This window comes from Brachyhypopomus gauderio, chromosome 5 (assembly GCF_052324685.1).
Source record: "Brachyhypopomus gauderio isolate BG-103 chromosome 5, BGAUD_0.2, whole genome shotgun sequence".
Lineage (NCBI taxonomy): Eukaryota > Metazoa > Chordata > Actinopteri > Gymnotiformes > Hypopomidae > Brachyhypopomus > Brachyhypopomus gauderio.
The window spans coordinates 16,755,103-16,781,909 of record NC_135215.1 but is presented as its reverse complement, the minus strand read 5'-3'; the positions used below and the strand labels follow the sequence as shown (position 1 = coordinate 16,781,909).

The 26,807-nt window shown below is 44.8% G+C and overlaps 2 protein-coding genes across 7 annotated transcripts in view; one reads left to right on the top strand and one right to left on the bottom strand.

Moving 5' to 3' along the window:
- Nucleotides 1–1,003, bottom strand: part of col9a1c (collagen, type IX, alpha 1c) — a 34,740-nt gene extending 33,737 nt beyond the window's left edge. For both annotated transcript variants that reach the window (XM_077006083.1, XM_077006085.1), the window contains exon 1: nucleotides 704–1,003. In XM_077006083.1, the coding sequence (XP_076862198.1) occupies nucleotides 704–732 (29 nt within the window). In that variant the 5' untranslated portion in view covers nucleotides 733–1,003. The remainder of the gene's footprint in view (nucleotides 1–703) is intronic.
- Nucleotides 1,004–5,228: 4,225 nt separating this feature from the next.
- Nucleotides 5,229–26,807, top strand: part of fam135b (family with sequence similarity 135 member B) — a 50,500-nt gene continuing 28,921 nt past the window's right edge. The window contains exons 1-4 of one of the 5 annotated variants that reach the window (XM_077006075.1): nucleotides 5,229–5,363; nucleotides 18,542–18,633; nucleotides 22,501–22,580; nucleotides 26,156–26,295. In XM_077006075.1, coding sequence (XP_076862190.1) covers nucleotides 18,557–18,633; nucleotides 22,501–22,580; nucleotides 26,156–26,295 — 297 coding nt within the window. In that variant the 5' untranslated portion in view covers nucleotides 5,229–5,363; nucleotides 18,542–18,556. Of the gene's footprint in view, nucleotides 5,364–5,539; nucleotides 5,922–6,038; nucleotides 6,093–18,541; nucleotides 18,634–22,500; nucleotides 22,581–26,155; nucleotides 26,296–26,807 lie in introns of those variants that run through there. The other 4 variants (XM_077006074.1, XM_077006076.1, XM_077006078.1 and 1 more) reach the window with 4 other exon arrangements.

Here is a 26,807-nt window from a genome sequence, read left to right as displayed (position 1 = left end):
TAAGAAATGCAGTATTAGTATGAAACATGAAATAAGAGGCTTGGGTAGGATATTCTATAGGTGTATTTGAATGATTATAGGCATCCAACACACACACAGACCAACTGCTTCCTTCTGCCCAGGTGTTATGACTGACTGTGTGCAGTAACACCTACTTCAGAAATAATTACAAAGCTGGATACAGAGAAAATGATAAGTGTGTGGTCCACATAGGAGAGGTGTAGTTGGATCAGCCCCATAGGTCACTAGACACAGAAGGAGCCTAGCAAACCTCACAAAGCCACACATATATATATATACGCATGACATATATATATATATATATATATATATATATATATATATATATATATATATATATATATATATATATATATATATACATATATATATATATGTGTGTGTGTGTGTGTGTGTGTGTATATACACACACACACACACACACATATACCAAATACCATATCCCAAAGCGAATACCTTTCTTAAACTTTTTTCAAAGTGCCAAAGCTATAATAGAGATGATCTTATTCATGTTTCAGAGAGACAAAGTCACTCCGGTTCAGAGCCAAATAACCCCATCCTCATCCTCACCCTCATCCTCATCATCACCCTCATCCTGATCCTCAATTCCCTACCCCAGGAACCCCACGAAGAGTTGGTGGCAAACATAGTGTGCTCTTTGCCATGTCAGCCAAGGTCTTACCATAGGCTGGTGAAACACTGCGGAGACATGTCCCTCGTCTTCAAAACACACGTGTCGTCTGGTCTGTCAGGACCGGTACCTTCTCAAGCAACAGGTGAAAGCAGACGTGTCACTTCCTCCCTCCGGTGTGTTTCACGCGCCACTCTTCGCCCACACTGGCTCTGGTGGCCCGTGCACAGGGCCCTCAAATGCACGCCACACGCTAGAGTGCCTCCAGCAGGATGACCAACCTGCTTTCTTGGATTCTCATTGGCTGGGAGGGTTCTAGGGGTGTCGGCATGTGTTTATGAGTGATACTTAAAGGAGTTGCCGGCCCTGGGGCACAGTTGTTCTCGGGCACGCTCTCATTTATGCCCCGGTGTGCTGGGTAATAACACGTGTTCCCCACAGCGGTAATTCTGCTAATGGTTAGCTGCTCTGTAGGGAGGACATGAAACAGACGTGAGGGTGTTGGCACACGTGTTCAGAGCTGCACACGTACATTCCTATTAAACAGCGTTGAAGATTCGCTGAGTGTGCATCGAACCAGGACGTGCAGACCGTTTCAGAACTACGGAAATCAGGTATTGTTGATGGTTTGTTCATGCTAAACCTCAATGAGGTTATGGGCCTCTTTGGTGAGGAAGATGAGTTTGGATGAAGAGAATGCACATTCACTCTAGCACTCCTGGTGTTCATTCGGCAAAGGGATCTGTACACCATATCTATACACCATCGTAAAATCCATATTTTTCATTTTATTTGCATTTCTGGAGAAGAAAAGCAACATTGATATCACTGAACTTTGGTTATGACCATAACTTCGCAATCGTACATCAGGGCTGTAGACACAGTACAATATCCACCCCTTACCACACAGTATTAGTACTACCCCTTACACTATATCATACACCCTGGTGTCAATATCACCCCTTACTCTGTATCATACACCCTGGTGTCAATATCACCCCTTACACTATATCATACACCCTGGTGTCTATATCACCCCTTACACTATATCATACACCCTGGTGTCCATATCACCCCTTACACTGTATCATACACCCTGGTGTCTATATCACCACTTACACTGTATCATACACCCTGGTGTCTATATCACCCCTTACACTGTATCATACACCCTGGTGTCTATATCACCCCTTACACTGTATCATACACCCTGGTGTCTATATCACCACTTACACTGTATCATACACCCTGGTGTCAATATCACCCCTTACACTATATCATACACCCTGGTGTCTATATCACCCCTTACACTATATCATACACCCTGGTGTCTATTTCACCCCTTACACTGTATCATACACCCTGGTGTCTATATCACCCCTTACACTGTATCATACACCCTGGTGTCTATATCACCCCTTACACTGTATCATACACCCTGGTGTCTATATCACCCCTTACACTGTATCATACACCCTGGTGTCTATATCACCACTTACACTGTATCATACACCCTGGTGTCTATATCACCCCTCACACTGTATCATACACCCTGGTGTCCATATCACCACTTACACTGTATCATACACCCTGGTGTCTATATCACCCCTTACACTGTATCATACACCCTGGTGTCTATATCACCCCTTACACTGTATCATACACCCTGGTGTCTATATCACCCCTTACACTGTATCATACACCCTGGTGTCTATATCACCCCTCACACTGTGTCATACACCCTGGTGTCTATATCACCCCTTACACTGTATCATACACCCTGGTGTCTACACCCTCCGGTCGCAGTAACCTGTGCTATGAAAAACAAACAGACAATCATTTCAAAAACGGCATGGTGCCCTGGCTATATCGCTCAGCGGGAAAACTCACCCAGAATGGGAGGAACACACACTTCCTGGTTCCAGTAAGCACACTATTCAGCCAGAGAAGGCTCTGTCACCAGGGGATTTATAGCCAAACTCCAGCAGTCCCTATGTGTTCCCTGGAGCAATGTCCCCTACACTATGATATAATTGATGTCTTATGTCAGGACTCAGTACACACCTGTTTTTAGGCTTGTAAGAACACAGGGTGTTGCTATTTCATTTGCTGAAATATGCAGTTACAGATGTTTTGAATCTTTCATTCAGGGGTGATATTTCAACAGGCTGATTTTTTTCTGTTAACCCAGAGCAGATGATAATGAAACGTAATCAGCTAATCAAAATACAACTTAACATGCAAGCAAAAAAACATTGGAACACACCACACACAAAGTCCTCATAACATATCCTTTAAAGTCCTCATAACATATCCTTTAAAGTCCTCATAACATATCCTTTAAAGTCCTCATAACATATCCTTTAAAGTCCTCATAACACAACCTTTAAAGTCCTCATACCATATCCTTTAAAGTCCTCATAACATATCCTTTAAAGTCCTCATAACATATCCTTTAAAGTCCGCATAACATATCCTTTAAAGTCCTCATAACATATCCTTTAAAGTCCTCATAACATATCCTTTAAAGTCCGCATAACATATCCTTTAAAGTCCTCATAACATATCCTTTAAAGTCCTCATAACATATCCTTTAAAGTCCGCATAACATATCCTTTAAAGTCCGCATAACATATCCTTTAAAGTCCTCATAACATATCCTTTAAAGTCCTCATAACATATCCTTTAAAGTCCTCATAACATATCCGTTAAAGTCCTCATAACATATCCTTTAAAGTCCTCATAACATATCCTTTAAAGTCCGCATAACATATCCTTTAAAGTCCTCATAACATATCCTTTAAAGTCCTCATAACATATCCTTTAAAGTCCTCATAAACCTTCAAGCCAACTTAAAAGTCAGACACACCCATGATATCTGCTGATAAAGCTACAATTACAGGATTCTGAAACATTAAAATGTCAATACAGTTTGACAATCACCATACGTGTGTGTGTGTGTGTGTGTGTGTGTGTGTGTGTGTGTGTGTGTGTGTGTGTGTGTGTGTGTATGCGGGGGTGGGACAACTTGTGATTGTAGGTCTCATGATTCCAATTCTCAAGACTTCTGACAGTTATTTTCCCCTCTTCCCTACCCTAAGTACACATGTGTGTACACAACACAAGCGCACTAAGAATGCACTACAAACATTTCATTGTAATGTTTATGAACAAGACCAGGTATGAGCTACAGACAAAACTAGACACATTCCTTAGACCCTCCTACCTTTATGGGTGAAACAACGCCCACTTTAAGACCTTCCTATCTTTATGGGTGAAGCAATAATAATGTATAATATTAAACAATAGAATATACAATATAACAACAACAATACTATTAACAATAAGAAATATTTATTCTATCTTTTTTACATGTCCATTCAAAATAATCTGAAAACTAAACGGACGCACGCACGCTCGCACGCACACACACAGACACACACACACACACACACACACACACACACACACACACACACACACATAGATAGAGCAGTCATTATCACCCTCATTGCTGTTTTTACCTCTGAATACTTAACAAGTTTGAGCATTGCGTTCAGAAAATGACGCAACAACCCTCGCATTTGCATGCACCAACAATCGGTCCAGTCAGTGACGCTGGGAAGACCCGTCAAATGTCAGCTGCCTCCTGCAGGCACGTTTAGGAGACCCGTGCACTTTGGCGTTGCAGGCAATCACACTGTAAACCCGAACAGTATTGTTAACTTATACTCTTTATTGGTATAACACTCAAATCTTGTTATTTAGTTAACCCAGCATTAAGGTTTTGTGTTGTCTTAACTTTTTGTTATGTTTTAAGTTTAAATGAGTACATATTTTTGAGTAATGACTGTCACTAACATTATAATTTATGAGTTTCCAAAGTCACGCAGCGTCTGACGTCACCAACATGCCCGGTGTCCCGGATTTACTTTTTACAGTGGTCACAATGGTGGTGCGTCATGGCCTTGTGGTTAGGGAACTGGTCTTGTGACCGGAGGGTCGTGGGTTCGATTCCCAGACCTAAGGTCATGACTAAGGTGCCCCTGGGCAAGACCCTTAACCCTCAATTGCTCACTTGTATAAAAAAAAGAGATAAAATGTAAGTCGCTCTGGATAAGAGCCAAATGCCATAAAAATGGTTGTGTTGGGGGAAATTATATAATTATTACCAAAAGTATTGTAGTATATAGTACTTAAAAATTAAGATTTTCCTAAACTTATATATTTTATTTAAAGTTTAATTTTTTTAAGTAAACTGTACTTAAAATTATATTACATGAACTTAAAATTTCTTAGGTAATCGGTTACAACAAAACTTTTGAGTTTAGTGAACTTGTTGGGTTTTACAGTGCAGGAGATGCATGATTCCAAGTTAAATTAGGTTTGTTGGGACGGAGAATTAAGAACTCTACACACTTTCATGAGCACGAGAGAGAGAGAGAGAGAGAGAGAGAGAGAGAGAGAGAGAGAGAGAGAGAGAGAGAGAGAGAGAGAGAGAGAGAGAGAGAGAGAGAGAGAGAGAGAGAGAGAGAGAGAGAGAGAGTACTGCAGGTTTTGATTCCCCTGCAGTGGATTTCTGTGGTCATAACAATCCATTCTAAATAAATGAACAGGACACTGTGAGCAGCTACAGCAAGACGCGCGCGCCTTTGATGGGCTCAGTAGCGCACTCGAGATTAAGTATATTCTGGATCGTTCAATTTCGGACGTAAGTCTTTCAAAATATTTATTTGATAACGTCACAGCACTCTTTATAACGCAAAGAAATAAAATCGGCTCTTGCATGAAAACACATCCGAGAAGCACGCGGAACGACCGCAAACTTTCCCCGCCGCTCACGCGAGGGCTGTGACGTAAACGCCTCAGTTAGCTGCACACTTGGTGCAGCACGCGACACCGATGACAGATTTACCCGGACCTGCAAAATTATTATTCCCTCTCAGCGTCAAAGGACAGAGAGAGCGCAGGGGGGTGGGGGGTCCGAGCGGTGCAACACCTCTAGACATGGCAATACGTGCGCGCGCGTTACTGTAGCTGGCCGGCGCGCCGCAGGACCTACACGGGCTGAATGATAACCATGGCAACAACAGCAGCTCGCGCGGTGAGCCGCTCGTGACCGTATAAATAGTGAGGGACGCAGCTCCGCTCACACCGCGGCGGTTCAATAACGTCTTACATGGACGCAGAGTCCTGCTCTTAATGACGCAGGACTAAAGCGAGAGAAGAGGGGATTTGACCGGAGGGTGGCACGGCGTCGTCGCGGCAGGTAAGAGCGCGGAGAAACGCTCGCTCGCCCGCGTCCGTCCGCGGAGAAACGCACGCTCGCTCGCCCGCGTCCGTCCGCGGAGAAACGCACGCTCGCCCGCTCGCGTCCGTCCGCTACCGTGAAACACGAGACCGCTGGCGAACCCACAACTCTGCGTCCGGACTGGAAGAGGTGATGTTGTAAATGTGCTAACCGGCTGGAGCGCACAGCTTGCACTTGTGGTTTTTATTGATGTGTTTGATTGCCTGTTTGTGTATTGGTGTAATATTCTTAAAGACAAGTAAGGCTCTGTTCTGTGGCCTTTGAGAGAGTAGCGTTCATTCTGGTATATGAACACATGTAATGCGCATTTAAGATCACTGGTTTTTTTCTAGATCATACAGGCAACATTGACGATTAGAGTCATAAATGTAGGTTGTAAAAATACTTGAGACTAACTCTGGTTTATGCGCTTTGGATAGCCGTAAGGGCTTTGTGATACGCACTAGTATAGGCAAAGAAAGCAGCGTAAAGAACATTTTATTTATTCATTTGGTGTCATTTTGTTCAGTGCATTCAGTACATACTTTCACAACAGCTATTTCAGAAACTCAAGAGAGTAGGTATAGTAGATGAGTGCTGACATTAAAATCAATAAATATTTTTTAAGGGTTGGAAAAAACATTTAGCCTACTTATGCACTGATATGAAGTGGAGATTGCAGGACTGTTTTGCTTGTGTCCAGCTGGGCTCATCAAAAGGGATTTCGAGCTCCTCTTACATAAGTGTCTGTCATCAGGACTGGTTTTCTGGCAGTGTGTGTGTGTGGAGAAGACACAGAGGCATGTGATACACCTGACACTGTCCTCCGAGAGTTAAGAAGAGTAGGAAAGTTGAGTTTAAAAGATGACAGTGAGAGATCTAGTCCAGTCTGCAAGGTCTTCACAGAGAGTGTTGCACAGCAATGAGCAGTACTTCCCCAAGCCAAGACTCCGCAGGGAATCATGTTTCACCTTGACTAAGGTGAACTCACCACTGAGAGGCTGGCAAGCCTTAAACATCTGGCTTCTTCTTCTCCAGAGCTGACTGTAGAGCATCTAAGATGGGTTCTTTCCAATACCTGAGTCTTATTTTGGGTAAGCTCTTTGAAGAACAAAGTCTCTTTCCAAAGCATGCAGAAAAATATGATAAAGCGTTCACAGTTAGGTTGAGCTTCGGGCCTACCCGTGTCCAGTGGGAAACCCGTCAGTTGTGAAGTCCTTGGTTAGACTGATTTAGGCTCAGTCCTGTGTGTGGTTAACTGGACATCTGTGTGTAGCTTGTATGAAATCTGTGTGGTTAATATAAAAAAGAAAATGTCTGTAGTTAGTTTGGAAGGCGTCTGGCAGAAAGACAGCAGGAAAAAGACGTACACACGGAGGTGAGGGGGACAGATTCCATGGGATGTTGCTTTAAATGTGTGTTCTAGCATGTCCTCTGCTTACGACTGGCATCCTGCTGCACTGTGGAGGTCATCAAACACGCATACACACACGGATGCACAGCTGTGCACGCACACACACACACACACACACACACACACACACACACACACACACACCCACACACACACACACACACACACACACACATAATATATAAATCTGTTTTCAAGTCATGTCTTAGAGAAGACCAGAAACAGCAGAAACATTCAGCTTGTGGCATTTGACTTGTGTCTGTGGCATTTAAGCCCCAGCAAAAAAGAGGGAAAGAAACAACAAAAAAGAAAAAACCAAACTCATTTGGGATTCAGACAGTCATCCTGAATAATGCAATATTGGAGAGCTCGTGCTGGATTACTACTGACATTCGCATTAAACATGGCCTGTCTCAGGAGACCACCACATCGCTGAGTCACACGCTGCCAGGAAACAGACGCAGGTCGTGCACGTTGCCGGCGGGCCACAGACCGCTGATGCTAGACAGGCCGTGGACGTGGAAAAAGCACTGGGCTTCTGTGTGACTCAGGATTGGCTGGGCTCCAAGCTTCAACCAAACCAACCAATGAACCAGGTCGCAGACGCTGGGAATCGCAGGATTGTCTGATTGAATGTTGACCCACACCGACACCTCTCAGACTCGAGGTGTAGAGTGCTGACGGAGTCATGGTTGGAGGCGATGGAGTTCCAAGGAAGCTTGTCACACAGGCAGAAATAAATCTAGATTCAGACTGAGTCCTGACATTCATGTGTGAACAGAGTGTGAACTAACTCAGTTAGTAAAAAGAACCAAAAACTCCATAATAGTATTATTAGGAATCTCAATTACTACAGTATTTAAAATCATTTCGGCCCATATTACAGTGATTTGACCACACATTTTAGAAAATATCTTGAGATTAAGGATGTGGACAGTCTGGTGAGGGAACACAGGTTTTGTGCTATATCAACTTACTAACTCCAAACGGTTATGCTGGTTTAGGTGATATAATTCCCACCCAGAGTGTCAGTACTCTTCTGCTCAGTAGTGTTGGGCAGGGCATGGCAATTGGGAGCAAAACACTTCAAAATAATCTTCTAAAGTTTATGATATGGCTAAAGCAACTTATTAACAAATTAAATATTGTTACAACTAAAAAAGAGATTAAAACATAAAAATCATGACATGTATGCATACCACTTGCTAAATACGGATATTCCAAATCGTTTGCCTCCTTTAGGGTGCTGTTAGGGCTAGTGGGTGTGGGTAGGGTACATGCTCAGAGCTGTTAGGGCTAGTGGGTGTGGGTAGGGTTCATGCTCAGAGCTGTTAGGGCTAGTGGGTGTGGGTAGGGTACATGCTCAGAGCTGTTAGGGCTAGTGGGTGTGGGTAGGGTTCATGCTCAGAGCTGTTAGGGCTAGTGGGTGTGGGTAGGGTACATGCTCAGAGCTGTTAGGGCTAGTGGGTGTGGGTAGGGTACAGGCTCAGAGCTGTTAGGGCTAGTGGGTGTGGGTAGGGTTCATGCTCAGAGCTGTTAGGGCTAGTGGGTGTGGGTAGGGTTCATGCTCAGAGCTGTTAGGGCTAGTGGGTGTGGGTAGGGTTCATGCTCAGAGCTGTTAGGGCTAGTGGGTGTGGGTAGGGTTCATGCTCACAACTGTTAGGGCTAGTGGGTGTGGGTAGAGTTCATGCTTAGAGCTGTTAGGGCTAGTGGGTGTGGGTAGGGTTCATGCTCAGAGCTGTTAGGGCTAGTGGGTGTGGGTAGGGTACATGCTCAGAGCTGTTAGGGCTAGTGGGTGTGGGTATAGTTCATGCTTAGAGCTGTTAGGGCTAGTGGGTGTGGGTAGGGTTCATGCTCAGAGCTGTTAGGGCTAGTGGGTGTGGGTAGGGTTCATGCTCAGAGCTGTTAGGGCTAGTGGGTGTGGGTAGGGTACATGCTCAGAGCTGTTAGGGCTAGTGGGTGTGGGTAGGGTTCATGCTCAGAGCTGTTAGGGCTAGTGGGTGTGGGTAGGGTACATGCTCAGAGCTGTTAGGGCTAGTGGGTGTGGGTAGGGTTCATGCTCAGAGCTGTTAGGGCTAGTGGGTGTGGGTAGAGTTCATGCTTAGAGCTGTTAGGGCTAGTGGGTGTGGGTAGGGTTCATGCTCAGAGCTGTTAGGGCTAGTGGGTGTGGGTAGGGTTCATGCTTAGAGCTGTTAGGGCTAGTGGGTGTGGGTAGGGTTCATGCTCAGAGCTGTTAGGGCTAGTGGGTGTGGGTAGGGTTCATGCTCACAACTGTTAGGGCTAATGGGTGTGGGTAGGGTACATGCTCAGAGCTGTTAGGGCTAGTGGGTGTGGGTAGGGTTCATGCTCAGAGCTGTTAGGGCTAGTGGGTGTGGGTAGGGTACATGCTCAGAGCTGTTAGGGCTAGTGGGTGTGGGTAGGGTTCATGCTCAGAGCTGTTAGGGCTAGTGGGTGTGGGTAGGGTACATGCTCAGAGCTGTTAGGGCTAGTGGGTGTGGGTAGGGTTCATGCTTAGAGCTGTTAGGGCTAGTGGGTGTGGGTAGGGTTCATGCTCAGAGCTGTTAGGGCTAGTGGGTGTGGGTAGGGTTCATGCTCAGAGCTGTTAGGGCTAGTGGGTGTGGGTAGGGTTCATGCTCAGAGCTGTTAGGGCTAGTGGGTGTGGGTAGGGTACAGGCTCAGAGCTGTTAGGGCTAATGGGTGTGGGTAGGGTTCATGCTCAGAGCTGTTAGGGCTAGTGGGTGTGGGTAGGGTTCATGCTCAGAGCTGTTAGGGCTAGTGGGTGTGGGTAGGGTTCATGCTCAGAGCTGTTAGGGCTAGTGGGTGTGGGTAGGGTACATGCTCAGAGCTGTTAGGGCTAGTGGGTGTGGGTAGGGTTCATGCTTAGAGCTGTTAGGGCTAGTGGGTGTGGGTAGGGTTCATGCTCAGAGCTGTTAGGGCTAGTGGGTGTGGGTAGGGTTCATGCTCAGAGCTGTTAGGGCTAGTGGGTGTGGGTAGGGTTCATGCTCAGAGCTGTTAGGGCTAGTGGATGTGGGTAGGGTACAGGCTCAGAGCTGTTAGGGCTAATGGGTGTGGGTAGGGTACATGCTCAGAGCTGTTAGGGCTAGTGGGTGTGGGTAGGGTTCATGCTCAGAGCTGTTAGGGCTAGTGGGTGTGGGTAGGGTTCATGCTCAGAGCTGTTAGGGCTAGTGGGTGTGGGTAGGGTACAGGCTCAGAGCTGTTAGGGCTAATGGGTGTGGGTAGGGTACAGGCTCAGAGCTGTTAGGGCTAGTGGGTGTGGGTAGGGTACAGGCTCAGAGCTGTTAGGGCTAGTGGGTGTGGGTAGGGTTCATGCTCAGAGCTGTTAGGGCTAGTGGGTGTGGGTAGGGTACAGGCTCAGAGCTGCAGCAAAACTGTGCAGCTTGAGGGCCAGCCTTCTCATGTGATCTGAATAGTTGCCCCCCAAAATTCCCCAGAGTACCAGGGTCAGGCACATGGCGTATGAATAGAGCAGTGGCTTTGAGCCTGGTCTAATGGTGTGACCACACTCCCTGCATACATACCTGTAGTGAAGGCAACACCTGCATTTTGGCAATCTGGGCAATAGAAAGAAGTTTATGGGTGAAGTAGTTGATAACTAGAATTTCGGGTGTGATGAGTTTTATAAATAGAATTAAGGAGTTATTCCAATTGGGAACATATAAAATGCATTAATTGAACTTTGTGTACATGTGCATGTATGTGTGCGTGTGTGCGTTTGTTGCGTCTTCCATGTGTGTGTGTGTGTGCTGTCAAACTAAACACCAGGGCAGCCACGCCAAGTTCCCACTGGATTTATCTCATGTACCAGACACCATCATCTCATGTGTTGAAATATCAAGCCAGTGGCAAGATGTCTGCAAACAAAGATGCAGTAATGATAATTTTATATGCTCCTGTGGACAGGAATAGTGAAATTCAGGATTTTTGAGTCTCGTCCTACACGCGTGTTTCCTGCAGGACAGGGACAGTGTTACAGTCACACAGGACATGGACAGTGTTAGTCACATAGAACAGGAAAACAGCATACACCTGCTGGTCTCCAAATAAACAAAGACATACAGTGGTAATAAAATGTGTTAGGAAGCCACGAACCTTTACATGGCAGAGATGAGAACATTTCATAAAACAGCATCACAACGGCACAACACAACAACAGGGCCACCGTGTGCTGCCTGAGACACTTCACAGACTTCACAGGTCCAAAAAACAAGTCCTACAATCTATAATGTAGAATTCTGGCTAGCAAGATTACCAGCTGATGAAGAGAGACCAGTTCATAACTGTTCTTCCATTGCGATGCATGTTTACAGAACCTCTTTTCATACATAATTGACCAATTTATTGGTGACTAAGCTGCCTTTGGTTTTGCCTGGCTAAGCTGAAGGTAGGATGTGTCATACAGTGTTATAGCTTGACCACTTCATGTCCCCTGTAGATGCATTCTGGAAGTGATCTGGATATTAGACAGTCAACCTTTCAGAGGTCAAGGCTGTTAACCTTTCAGAGGTCAAGACAAAAACCTTTGGTGTTTTGAAGTGATTAGTAGTTGATGGGTTTAGATCCATTAGAGGTCAAATAGAAATATATATATACTCATGCACAAACATAAGGACTACACACATGTGTGTTTAAACACACACGCACACACACTCTCTCTCTCTCTCACACACACTCTCTCTCTCTCTCTCTCACACACACACACACACACACACACACACACACACACACACACACACACACACACACACACACACACACACACACACACACACACACACACACACACACACACCTTTTCAAGCCCTTATAGAATCTGGAAATCCCTTGATTAAAAAGAAGATTCATATTCATTTAGCCCATGCTCTTGTCTATAAAGAATATCAATCACAGTGAGGCTGCCCAGGGACTAAAAGGACAAGGTCACCATGTACTCAAGCCCAGCTACAGCACAAGACCCACAGTAAGATCCTTCTCTGCTGAAACACTGTGTTGTGATGTGAGACCTTGAGTGTCGCCTGTGAAAAGCTCTTCCTTCTTAATCTGTGTAATAAGGGTTGGTGACCAGCGTGCTTACTGTGTTCCGTAAGTGAGGACTTTGATTGTGATGTAATAATAGCCATTGTAGCCACTGCTGTATCAATATCCAATATCCTGTTTACTACATTCTGGACTCGTAACCTGCGTTCAGATTGGTTCACTCATTCACTTCCTTACTATTCCCTTTATAGAAAAACCTGTTTAGTTCTCTATGTAGGTAACTCGCAAATAAAGCAACCCTGCAGTTTTGGACATTATGTTCCAAGATGAGTTATGTTGGCAACAACGCCACAGTTTTGGACACGATGTTCCAGGAAGCAATTTGTTGGCAACCTAGCAACAGTTACCGAATACCGATTCATATTGAGAATTCTAGCACCACAAAAAGCTTCTGTCCTCAAATGGCCAGATGTCTACTTCTCCCAAGCATGCCCTGGCCTCAGAGTGGACAGACGCTTCGTCCCCGTCCAGCAGTGTTGATCAAGGCCAGGTTGAGGTTCCCCAGGCACTGGACACGGGTGCCTTACATCCCTGAAGGACAGTGCGGTTTTTCAGCCTGGTCAGCAGTCTTTTAAATGAGCTCTAACCTCAGAGGCCAATCCTCTGGTGTGAAACCAAGCAACACTCAGACCGTGCTGGAGCTGAAAAAGGTTCACAGGTTTTTCAGAATTATATATATCCATTTGGCTGCTCCGTCACCGTGGGAGCACAGATATTTCGGGACTCATGTACCATGACTATTCAGAATGTCAACAAAATGAAAAGGCTTTCACCCTGGGTCTAGCCAAGCAGCACATTTCATAAACCTTTTTGTGTTCAAGTGAATGAAGTGTGTTTTGGTGCCAGTGTTTCACTGCCAATTATAAATGAGCATGCCAAAGCAGTAGTGAGCCAGGCTCGGTATCAAATCTGACAGACACACTCAGCAAAACATGGAAAAAAAGAAGATTCTTTTAAGAGCTAAATGTAACAAAGATATGTCATGGGTCAGCATCTCGTGGTGAGTTGTTGCATGTAGGTTTAAGGAAAAACATCTAAAAAAGTCTTTTGCAAATCAGTAGCTGTGATATAGAAGAGGAGCAGCATCTGGCTGATGTGTTGCTGTAGGACAGACTGCACATCTAATGATGCACTGTGCACTTTGAGGATGTGAGTGACAACCCTGAGTCACACACAAACACAGACGGCGTCCAAGGACGAGGTTCAAACACAAAAACTCGCACACACTCTGGACTAAATGAAACGATGGATCACTACCCCAGCAGCTGAGCACTTCACTGATGGATCCCATAACTCCAACCACTGTTTGACATCCAAACACATTTTATTACACCAGCACTCTATCTGCCTCTCTTTCTCTCTCTCTCTTTCTCTAGCTCCCACCTCTCTTTCTCCCCCTCTCTCATTCTCTCTCTCTTTCTCTCTCTCCCTCCCTTTCCTCTCAAAACATCAAAGAGAATCAGAGAATCAGCAAGGTCCTTGTGAACCTGAAGATGTCCAGGTCATGCTGGGGTTTTGCTCTAGACCAGAGACAGTGCTGATGTTTCCACAGTGAGGTGGCCAAGATGAGCTAAGGACTTTTCCACCCCAGTGGTGGATCATCTCTTCAGGACGCTGGCTCGTGTTCACACATCTGATCCAGCTCTTCTCTCCACTGTTTGTCCTTCTTTCATGGATCATATCATCAGTCAAATATTGAGCTGCGTTGTGCAGCTACCAGGACTGGGATCACAGTGATGTTTTTGCAGAGTGCTGGTACTATTTCATTAAAAGATTTTCATGCTAAATAGGTGTTAGCCAGTGTTGGCACACATGGAGATGAGTCTTCTAAATGAATTTTCTTGATAAATAATAGCTATGCAAGCTACATTAGTGACAAAATCAACTCTATAACAAATTTCAGTTATGGTTAAGTACATATTTTTTCCCCATGGCTGTTGTATTGAATATACTATAGTGCTTATATTCTGTTCCATCTCTACCTGGAGTGCTTGCCTAATTTAAAGCTCTTTTCATGTTCATGAGTGGTCAGATGACTCAAAAGCCTCTAATGCAAAACTGAGTGCTTATTGCTAACAGCTAATGTGCTAACAGCTGTTCCATGTGATTTTGCTGGCTAATGTCCACCAGCCTTATCCACTAAAGGTACCTGACACCTGCCTTCATTCCCACACCTTTCTCAGAAGCTCTGCCGTTCACTGACTCACACACACACACCTAACCTGCCCTTCCTCCACACACACATGCTAAATCACGGCCAGGTGGAATGGATAGTCACCTCATTAAGACGCGCAATTACATCTTGATTGTGTTGGTTACAGATCCCAGGACAATTGCAATGGCATTTTTTTGTCTGCAATTGAGAACTGTCAGGAAATGAAGACATTTTAACTGGCAGTTCGTGTCCTTAAAAAAGATTACTGACATCAGCTAAAGCTCTGAAGTTTTTTCTGAATCTTTTACCTTGTAGCACTGTTGCCTGAACATCCACTCCATATTATAATCACCATGGCGTGTGACCAGACGGCCACACGTGACACACACAGAACCTCTGCATCGGCTGCATATCTGAGTACTGTGATAGCACCACAACACCAAATCCTGAAAAAAACCTTTTGGCAGCACAGTCTGCCCCAGCAGTAACAGACGTGCACGTAACAGGCACGGGATTTGTTAAAGCTGCTCCAGATATGCATGAGCAGCTACGGCAAGCTGCAGGGTTCATTATTCTGTTTTTCTGGTACACAGCAGGAGTGTGCGGTGGTCACCTAAGTGTTTTCACAGGGGTGGGAGATTTATTACAGATGTACAGTACTTTTTTCTGTGGCCTTGTATGTTGAGGTAATGACCTCAAGGACCTCTTATGTTGAGGAAAATGTGCTTGTTAGATCTGATTTGAAAAGGGTCGTACGTGAGGTCTTGGATTAGATGGCGTGATCAGGCGATGAGTAAATCATTTGAGGTAAAATAAGGTGCAGTAATGACACAGGGCTAGAATGTGTATGCTGGTTGCTATACAATGGATCAACTCGTCATTTTTGACTTTTGATAGGTGTGTGAGACTCCTCTCATGTCCTGGCAGGTGGGACAGCTCGTCTGATATAGATTAGATGGACGAGAGGGGACTTGGCAAACTGACCAGGAAGTGGAGAGCAAGACAGAGAGCATCGCAGTCTGATTACACAGACAGACCGAATGGACATTTTAAATTCAGATCATAGTCTGATTACACAGACAGACCGACAAACCAAATGGCCATTTTAAATTCACATCCTCGTGTTTTAATGTCTTTTTTCTCACTCTTCATTGTAACACAGGCTGAATCAATATTTCTTGCTCTAGGAGGACAAAATGTCCACCCAGGTGCCAACTGGCCCTCCCGCTCATCTCAAATGCCCCACTGCCTCTGGCCAAAGTCGGGCTGGAATGCAGCCAATCCAGCAATATCATAATTGTTTGCAAGGGGGAGGGAGGAGGAGCCTCCCGGACTGACCCTGAGGGTGTGGACCCAGGAAAGAGCCTTCAGAACTGGGCCACACACTGAACCACGATCCCTGCAGAGAGGGCTATGCTCTCATAACTGCTTTATTGGCAACAGGGTGCCTATTGATCAGGTGTGAGGACATAAATGTGCCTCAATGTGGTGTGTGTGTATGTGTGTGTGTGTGTGTGTGTGTGTGTGTGTGTGTGTGTGTGTGTGTGTGTGTGTGTGTGTGTGTGTGTGTGTGTGTGTGTGTGTGCACCTGCCTGAGCTGTAGTTATGAGATCACCTATGAATACTAAACTGTCTACTTTACATTGTTTATTTACCTCCTGGGTATGGGAGGTGCACACTAAGTGTGTGTGAAGGGTGGAGTCATGCTTGACAGTTCAGGTCCGGGAAGCACAAGTCCATGTCAGGATCTTATTCCAACCAGCAGGACTGGCTCATTAACCACAGAAACCAGCTGAGGATGATCCAGTGTCACAATACAGCTTTCATGTTTTGTACCTGATAAAGTGCGGCTGGTGTAGAGCACGTGTTTCCAGGGTGACCTGAGGAGATCGGACCTGTCCGGTCTGCTCGCCACCACCTGGCCTGTCCTGTTGCAATGGAGCAGGGCTCCCAGGACCCACGCTAACCTGCCAGGGCAAACACAGCCCTCCGCCACCGAGTGACTGGGATGGCTGCTACACACTGGACTTGGTCCAATGGCATTATTTTCTTTCTTCGTTTCTTTCATTCTTGTAAAAAAAAAAAAAAGCTAACAGATGGCTGCTAAGGTAAACAATGTGCTTAGCGATTAGCACACTGATGCTGGGAGGATAGGTGTCTGTTCAGAGGGGAAGTGCCATGGGTTTGGCTGGACAATCCCAGCCTCCTACTCTCAGGGATGCTTTTGGACTGCTGCTTTTCTCTCTCATTAAAATAACGCAATGCAGAGGTGACGATACTGGCCTGTCTGCCTCCGTTCTGACAGGATGCAGAGATTTGTGTGAACTCTGAGATGTTCGCACTTGGGAGCTGCTAAATGTTATAGGCTTATATTAATGCCAAGAAATTCATGCAGTCGTTTTTCTTACACCTCAATGAACATTCTCTGTGTGAGCAGGATCTACTCGGGTTGGGGTGGGGGGAGGGGGTAGGCATCTCTGCTGGGAGCTGAAAGTCACTGCGGCCAGGCATTTGAAGAACTCTGGGTACTAGTGGATATTAGGTTTGTTCCTGGTCACACCCCTACTGTACTCTCTCTCTCCGCAAACATCCCTGTGCAAAGTCTCTTGTGATCAGGGGTTACTAAGCCATTCATTTTGTCTTTTTCTTTTTTGACTGTTTTTTGCCTGACCTTGTTGATCCTGTTTGCCCACATTTGACCATTTGTCCCTGGACTGTCTGACAGTTCTCCCACCTGCCGTATTTTCATGGATATTCAATTAACCTGTGTTTATACACACAAATGCTTCCTCAAGTCTGCCTGAAACATTACAGAACATGGACGCAGGAGATGAACACCACACACCAGAAACATTGATTGTTGAACCCATTCAAGCCTCCTCAGAACAAGGGAGTTTGCTAAGAAACTATGACAGCTAGCTGGCCCAGCTAGTCTCCAACATGGCAGAAATCTGGCACGTTATTGCAGCTACAAGCTTCCGGAGTGCCTAGTGATACTGCACCTACACAACCAGCAGCCACGTCTGTCTCTCCCAACCCTGCCCAGACAGAATTCAAGCTGTATTCAAAGTTTAAGAGTTTCTTGCCTCAGAGTTCACCGTCTGTGACTGACTCATTCGAAATTGCAGATGTTGTAGCTCTGCTCATAAGCAAAGACTTGGACCCTGCCATGGAAGTTTTGGAATGAAAACAAACTCAGTCCACATCTTACAATGGTTTCATCAACCAATTTAGAACCATCTCTGATGACCCAGCAAAGGGCAATGATGCAGGAGAAAGACTTGTACAGCTGAAAGAAGGCACAGACAGCATTATGACCTCATTTCCCACCTTGCACCTTATCTGTGGAGAGCAGATGGATCTTTTCTGAGGGCCTCACTGACAAAGTCCAAACAGAGCAAGCGAAAATATGCTTGTGTATGTTGCTAAAGGATCATGAGATAAAACTCAAACTCTGCCTGTGAGTGTTGATGTACATATTTCTGCACAAGCTCAGCCTCTCTACCAAAACGTTGGTAAAGTTGGTAATGTTTGTAAAGTTGGTAAAGCTTGTAAAGTTGGTAATGTTTGTAAAGTTGGTAAAGCTTGTAAAGTTTGTAAAGTTTGTAACGTGCTGGACTTTCTCTGCTTCATTCACATGTGCTCCAGCATTCTTTGACAGACAGTGTTTAAAAAATATACATATTTGCAATAAATTATTGATATTGTGTTTGCCTGGTCTTTATACTGTATACATGTGTAACTATCCATATATTAGACTGCTTCTGGTAAGGGAATGGTATAAATGGCAAAGCCGTTTAAAAATTTTGTGGCAATGGTATGTGACAGAAAGCAACAGAACAATGCTTTGCTTTATACTGTTACTAATAAATTATTGCAATATTTGATTGCACTAAAATAAATATTATAATTTATTAGCCAATGGCTAGAGGATATGGATGTGAAAGCAGCTCATCTGTCTGTTTGTCTCTGTAGGTGATGGAATAGGTGATGTCTGAAGTACAAGGCACTGTGGAGTTTTCTGTGGAACTGCATAAATTTCACAATGTGGATCTCTTCCAGAGAGGGTGAGTTTATCTGCACATTGCCACCTTATTCTAAACCCTGTCTTGAGTTAACCCTATACTAAACACTGACTTTAAGCCATCCTGTACTAAACCCTGCCTTGAGTTAACCCTATACTAAACACTGACTTTAAGCCATCCTGTACTAAACCCTGCCTTGAGTTAACCCTATACTAAACACTGACTTTAAGCCATCCTGTACTAAACCCTGCCTTGAGTTAACCCTATACTAAACACTGACTTTAAGCCATCCTGTACTAAACCCTGCCTTGAGTTAACCCTATACTAAACACTGACTTTAAGCCATCCTGTACTAAACCCTGTCTTGAGTTAACCCTATACTAAACACTGACTTTAAGCCATCCTGTACTAAACCCTGCCTTGAGTTAACCCTATACTAAACACTGACTTTAAGCCATCCTGTACTAAACCCTGCCTTGAGTTAACCCTATACTAAACATTGACTTTAAGCCATCCTGTACTAAACCCTGCCTTGAGTTAACCCTATACTAAATCCTGCCTCCTTCCATTAACCATATACTAAACCCTGTCTTCAGTCAACCCTATACTACACACTGCCTACTGACACATAATACTCCATATTGCCACTACATACCACACACTACATTTTGCAGACAGGTTTTTGTTACAGTACTATACCTACAACCAAAGAGTAAAGTAGGTGAGGGTGAATGTTTACTGCATGTGAAATGTTGTACTTTTATCTGACTCAAAAGCATAATCAAGGTTACTTATTACACATCGGTTAAATATTGCTTCATTATTACACGCTGGTCAGATATTGGATACAGGAATGCACATTTATCTCTACGAGACGCCTCAGATGTGTACAGCAGTCGGGGGAGATGGGAACAAGCCTTCCTAGGCCATGACCTTTGACCTTGGTGTTGTATCACTCGACGAGCACAAGCACTGGCTGCCTGAACTTTGTGCTGCACCCATATCACACTGGTTTGTCCTGTCACATAGAAATGTGACCCTTACCAGCTCAAGGGGCCCTGTGGGCGGGACTTTGATACTTCCATTAAAGTATTTTATGTATTCCAGACGAAATGTGCACACATAAAAGGCTAGTGGATATTACCATAGGGCAAATTACAACATTAAATGTGTCTTAAAGACCAAATGTAATATATTTCAAACATGCTCTTATAAATTACATGAATACAAATACCCTACTATATGTAGCTCAAGCATGAACAGCTAGGTTTGCAGAGTAAAATAATTATTGAGTCTAGTGTACATTACTTAAACTGTTAGTAACTCTAGTGTAAATTACTCTACAAGATATGTAGCTGAACAGATCTAAGATTACCCAACAGACATTCAGTTCAGCTGTGACTGCACAAAAACAGCCCACTGCTGAATTCCCCCGGTCTTTAAGCACTCAACATCCACTATTCTCATTTTCACTTCACATTATTTCTAATTATAAATCGACCCAGTTGGGTTGTGTATAAAAGAGCAGCGGTGCTGGAGAAGGAGAGGGAGGTTGTGATGCACACGCAGCCTCCACGCGGGGCGGGACAGGACAGCACCGTGCTCTTCTCCTCCTCTGACCTCACGCCCTCTGACCTCTGACCTGACCCTGCTACAGCCCCATATTATAATCACACTGACGCAAAAAGCAGGACACCCATAATGCCATGCAGTATGTGGGGTGTGTGTGTGTGTGTGTGTGTGTGTGTGTGTGTGTATGTGTGTGTGTGTGTGTGTTGTTAGATTGTTGTTTAACTCCTGGCTTCTGGGTAGCATTGCCATGGATGTATAAGGCATAAAATCTCCCAGTAGGTAGAGCAAGTATCAGGTGCAGGTACAGCAAGTTCACAGGGCAGCAGAAATGTAATGAATCAGAGTGCAGTTGGTTCTGCAGAGGTGTACTGCACCAGTGCAGTTTGTGTGACAGAGACTGGAGTCATTCTCTGCCCCCAATGTTTCTAGGGTTCACCACTGTAGGCTGGATCACTGTAGGTGCAAATAACCGTGTCTTGTTTTGTCTTGTAATTAAATGCTTGTTTAAATCATTCTCAGGCTCTAGTGTAAATTGATGTAACATAAAAGACGAGTCTAAATTGCAATTTAATAAACCACTAAATGGCTTTGAAATACGAAACAGAATGTATTGTAAACATATTTTAAGATTTATAGGCTACTAGTGTAAAAGTGTATAACACAGAAGATGTAAATAATAGGGTGAATGATGTAATGTAATGTAAACGGCTGTAACATTACTGAACAAAAGTCCTCATGAGTCCAAGGCGAAACGACAAACGTGCTTTAAATGGCCACACTATAAAACAGTGCCAGGTCTCACTGCCCTTGGGAGATGTTTATTATAAGTGATTGTACATCCTGTCCTGCTGAACAACACTGAACAAAGAGCTCAGCTCTTGTTGCATCAATTGTGCATTATGAATAAAACGTACATACTGAATGGAGGTACTGTGAAGTCAGCGCGATGCCGGTTTAAAGTAGCGTAATAGACAGCACTAGGGAAACCAGCGCATTGCAGACTCATTCACTGATGCCTAGCAGGCTGCCTGTGATCAGCCCCCAAGGCATGTGGAGCAGAGACCAATGCAAAGTGATGATACAAACAAACAGACAGACAGTGCAGACCCACCATGAGGGTTGCAGCCCAGTTCCAGGTAAGACTGCAGGATGTTCCTCTGGAGAGGGAGAGTGATGAGCCATCTCGTCCACCCAGAGGAGAGAGTGCTGTCGGCCGTGCTGAGATGACGTCGGCCACTTGCACACGTTTACAGGGGACTTACTGTTTGTTCTTTAAACTGATGGGGGAAAGAGAGAGAAACGTGGTATTTTTGGGAGTAAATAACTTAAGTTTTTGTGAACTGAGGGTTTCATGAACCGGCTGCTTTACCGGCTGCCCAACCGCAAGAGCGGATTGAGACAGGATTCAGAGAACTACAATACCCAACCGCAAGAGCGGATTGAGACAGGATTCAGAGAACTACAATACCCAACCGCAAGAGCGGATTGAGACAGGATTCAGAGAACTACAATACCCAACCGCAAGAGCGGATTGAGACAGGATTCAGAGAACTACAATACCCAACCGCAAGAGCAGATTGAGACAGGATTCCGTAAAGGACAAAAAACATTCATAAATACAGAACAGAAAGTGTAAAATGTAGAGTGATTAATGTATATGAGTGTTCTCACACAGCAGTATTACTCCACCGATTTCTCCTCGAAAAACTCAGTTCAACATGTCTGTTATTTCTTAATCTGAGTCATGAGAGTGAACAGCAGAGGACACTGAAAAAATGAAATGGGTCTCCTCTGAGTACTCAAAACCAGACACCAGGTCTTAGAACATAGAACGTAACTACACTGAAACTGTGCAAATATACATATACATTATTTCACAGCAGATGTGTGTCTAATTAGGGAGATGGTATGTGTCCAGTTAGGGAGATGATGTGTGTCCAGTTAGGGGGATGATGTGTGTCCAGTCAGGTGGAGGATGTCAACCACTACCCTGCTTCCCAAAAGGAGGTATTACTTCATTAAATGCTAATTATGACCTACTTTGATATGCTATAACTACTATAATCCAAGAAAGGCATTAAGGACATGGTAAAGACATTAAGGACATAATGGATTAAAATGCGCATACTGGTTGCTTTCTACTACACAGCACTTATCAAGGCTTCTAATTGTGTCATTAACAGGAAATATACACACACATGTACACACAAACACACCCCATGCAGTGACAGTGTATGCCTGGACTGGAAAGTTTTGCTTGCAGCAGTGAAGATGGACTAACACCTTCCTTCTGTGTGCAAGTACTAACTCCTCCCCTCTTCATGTGATTGGCTACAGGTTCTATCAAGTGAGGGCGGGTCTCAGGGTGTCCCCACGTGTGCCACACAGGTTAATTGCAACAATACCTGGCTACACAGGTAATGACATACTTGTCTGTCTGTCTGTCTGTCTGCCTATCTATTTATCTATCTATCTATCTATCTATCTATCTATCTATCTATCTATCTATCTATCTATCTATCTATCTATCTATCTATCTATCTATCTATCTATCTATCTATCTATCTCATATTCTTTCTTTGTCAGTATGTAATTTCACTATTGTTCTACAATACAACATTGGTGACCCTGATGAAAGTGAGGGCTCGGGCAGGGGCGCAGATGGCACTGGGGACGGGGGGGACATGTCCCCTCCAGATTTATATTGACCCCATCCGAAATCTAGCATCTACAAGCATATATATATATATATATATATATATATATATATATATATATATATATATATATATATATATATATTGTACAGTTTGGTCCCCCTCACTTCAGAATTTCCATCTGCGCCCATGTGCTCGGGTGTATTTCTGCTCACTGCGTCTACTGGTTGTAGGGGCAGTGCATCGTGTCGATAGCCCACATGCTCAGAGCTGTGGCGACGACCCAGAGCCCTGTATCCTTCCCCTCTCTCTCTGCATGTACCAGTCACCCACACCAGGGAGCAGAATCCTTCATTTGCACAGCAAGTGCAGTCATTAACATGGACATGCAGCTACGCAGCGCCCAGGTGTCCTGCCACATCAACAAGACAGATGTTGTTTGAACTGACTGTGTCATTGTGACATCATAAACACAGCTGCGGTTAATGTGAGGTTCCGCTCACCCGGGAGAGCAGGCGTGTTCGCAGTCAGGTGTGCATGCGGTCAGGTGTGTTCGCGGTCAGGTGTGCTCACGGTCAGGTGTGTTCGCGGTCAGGTGTGCACGTGGTCAGGTGTGCTCACGGTCAGGCGTGCTCTTCTTGCTTTTTCCCGCTCTGCGAGTGTTGGTGCTGTAATATATTTTTTAATACTTTGTGCTGCCGCCTAAAATAATCTCTCATCTCAGGATTAGCGGAACAGTTAATATGAGAGTCTGAGAAATGAATGAAATCCTGAGGAGACATGAGCAAAAAATACAATAAAATGATATAAAACCTGATAGAAATACTTCAGTCACAAAGACGTCACAATAAAACACTGGTACAGAAAAAATTACAGTATTTAATGGCAATATATATATAAAATATAGGTTTTTGAACTACAACAAAGCATGCTTGGAGGAATTCATTTGAAAACGTGCTGTATCCCTTGTTGCAGGTCATGGTGACAAACACCTACGAGCCTCTGGAGGGGTAGCAGGGTGCAGGGTGGGGCAGGTGTGGTAAAACTCTGTTCCCAGTCCTGGCCTCCCTCTAATTCTCACAGGTGCAACGTGTGACTGATTAAAATACACTCCTGCTCTACTGCACTGAGAAATGTCTGAGTGTATGTCTCTATCTCTCTCTCACACACACACACACACACACACACACACACACACACACACATCTACAGATTCAGTACTCTTTATTAGGTGCAGTGTGTGTGCTGTTCATACACCTGGAGAAGGGGGTGTTTAGGGAGCTAGAGGCGGGGCATCAGGATTGGAGGCGGGGCTTCAGGGCCGGAGGCGGGACATCAGGGTCGGGCAGGAGAAACACACTGCTCACAACAGGGGTGTGTCTAGCACCATTGGCATCAAATAGATGTTATTATGGATGGTATAGATGTTTATATGGGTATTACAGATTCTTGGCAAGAACCTTTGTTTTCTGTGACAGATTATGATGCTGTTTTTGTCCCAGTCGTATAGTGCTAACACCTAAATACACCGTGTCTAAAATGCTTGTGGGTCAACCTTTCATTTGAAGTGCAGACTGCACCTGTACTGCATGCCAGAGGCACCCAGATCCAGGCCTGAGGAAGGGTGTGAAGATTGCTGTGGGAGTGTGGGCGGGGCCGGGTGGGTGTGGGCGGGGCTGGGGCTGGGGCGAGGCCATGGCTGGTGCTCTGGGTGGTTCCCACTCTGGGCTCAAGCAACACACTCCCTTGTTGAGAGTCTGAGAGTCTGAGGGGGAGAGTCTCTGAGAGTCTGAGGGAGAGAGTCTGAGAGGGGGAGAGTCTCTGAAAGTCACATCTCTATCACTTTGAAATTGGAAACTTCACCAGAGCATGACAGGACACTGACATTACTGACAACTATGGACAAAATACACAAGGCACAGGCCACACAGCATAGCAGGACACATCACAGCTTCTAGACAAGTAGCGTGAAGTTCAAATTGACTGTACTATCCAAGGCTCAGAAGTAAAATGGACGTTTGACATCATGTGAGTCACGCAGAACAGGATTTCTGGTGAGCTGAAGAACAGCCGTGGGGTGAAGGCAACATGAGCTCAGACGCAGCACTTCCTCAGGTGGCCTCTCTGAAACGTCATTGTTCCATAACCAACTCCACTGGTCCAGAACAAGTGAGCGTTTACGTTTTCTGATACGAGACAGCTGAAATGAACAGTCATCGGTGTCCCTCATCGGTGTCCCTCACGTTTGTAAAAAGGCACTTTTACTGATTTTCACTGTGAAACTAAAATTTATCATTCAGAATCATTCTCTCTCTCTCTCTCTCTCTCTCTCTCTCTCTCTCTCTCCCTATCAGTATCATGCAGATTGTAGCATCCCCTCCCCCACTTTGTAATCTGTTCAGTGTCACAGATTTGTAAAGATTTGTACACATACCGAACCGTCTATCTCTGATGTTTGTGAAGCATCTCACTGCTTAGCTGATGTCCCTGTGCTGTATCTCAGTAATCTGTGTCTAAACCGTTGCCTGTTTATATATGGTAGTTGCATACAGCCTTATCTGTGCTAGCCGCCTTGCTGTGGTTTGACCTTGGACAGATATAGTGGCCTTGTCTCTGTGTAGATGCAAGCTGCCTCTTGAATGGATTGCTGGCTCTGGGTCGTCTGACCCACAGGGTAGTTGGGTTCACACACACAAACTCTGTTTTCTCCAAAACTCTATGACATAGTAGTGATGGGATGGTTAGCAAAAGAATGGTAACTATGTAACAGGCTGGGTCAGGTTACCATTAGCATCATCCTAATCATCATCACCTTTTACTGTAATCAGTTGTTTTAGCAGAACTATGGCAGTGGTGTGTACAAAATATCACTGACAGAGAGTTAGTGTCCTCACCCTCTCTCTCCCTCTCTCCTTCTTTCCTTCTTTTCTCCCTTTCGCCTCTCTCTCTTTCCTTCTCTCTCTCTCTCTCTCTCTCTCTCCCTCTCTCTCTCTCTCTCTTGTTTGGAGCTAAGAGTTCAAGTTATTAAAGTTTTTGGGTTAATGATGATGATGATGGTTCTGATATCATGGTTCTACCTTTATTTATCTCTCTTACACACACACATGCACACACATACACACACACACACACACACACACACACACACACACACACACACACACACACACACACACACACACACACACACACACACACAGACCCAAAGTCTCACACTCAGAGAAAAGGATGTGCCAAATCATCAGAATCTTCGCACATCTTTGGTATACATTTTCTTTTCATTAATTTCCTCACTCTTTCTCTCTCTCCCCCTCTCTCCCCTTCTCTCTCCACAGGCGAGTGTGGATTCAGCACTGCAGGGGTGCATGATGGCGTGGTGTTCAGTCGAATATTTCAGATCCTCTACAGGAACGAGGAAGTCACGCTGGAAGACCGCTTCCTGTTCCGAGTTCACCTGCTGCTGGATGGAGACCGGGTCAGTCTCATCTCACTGTCCTGAGACCAGTCTCACCGACATGAGACCAGTCTTACAAACATGAGACCAGTCTCGCTGACATGAGACCAGTCTCACTAACATGAGACTAGTCTCGCTGACATGAGACCAGTCTCGCTGACATGAGACCAATCTCACTAACATGAGACTAGTCTCGCTGACATGAGACCAGTCTCGCTGACATGAGACCAATCTCACTAACATGAGACCAGTCTCGCTGACATGAGACCGGTCTCGCTGACATGAGACCAATCTCACTAACATGAGACTAGTCTCGCTGACATGGGACCAGTCTCACTAACAAGAGACTAGTCTCGCTGACATGAGACCAGTCTCGCTGACATGAGACCAATCTCACTAACATGAGACCAATCTCACTAACATGAGACTAGTCTCGCTGACATGAGACCAGTCTCGCTGACATGAGACCAATCTCACTAACATAAGACCAGTCTCGCTGACATAAGACCAGTCTCGCTGACATGAGACCAATC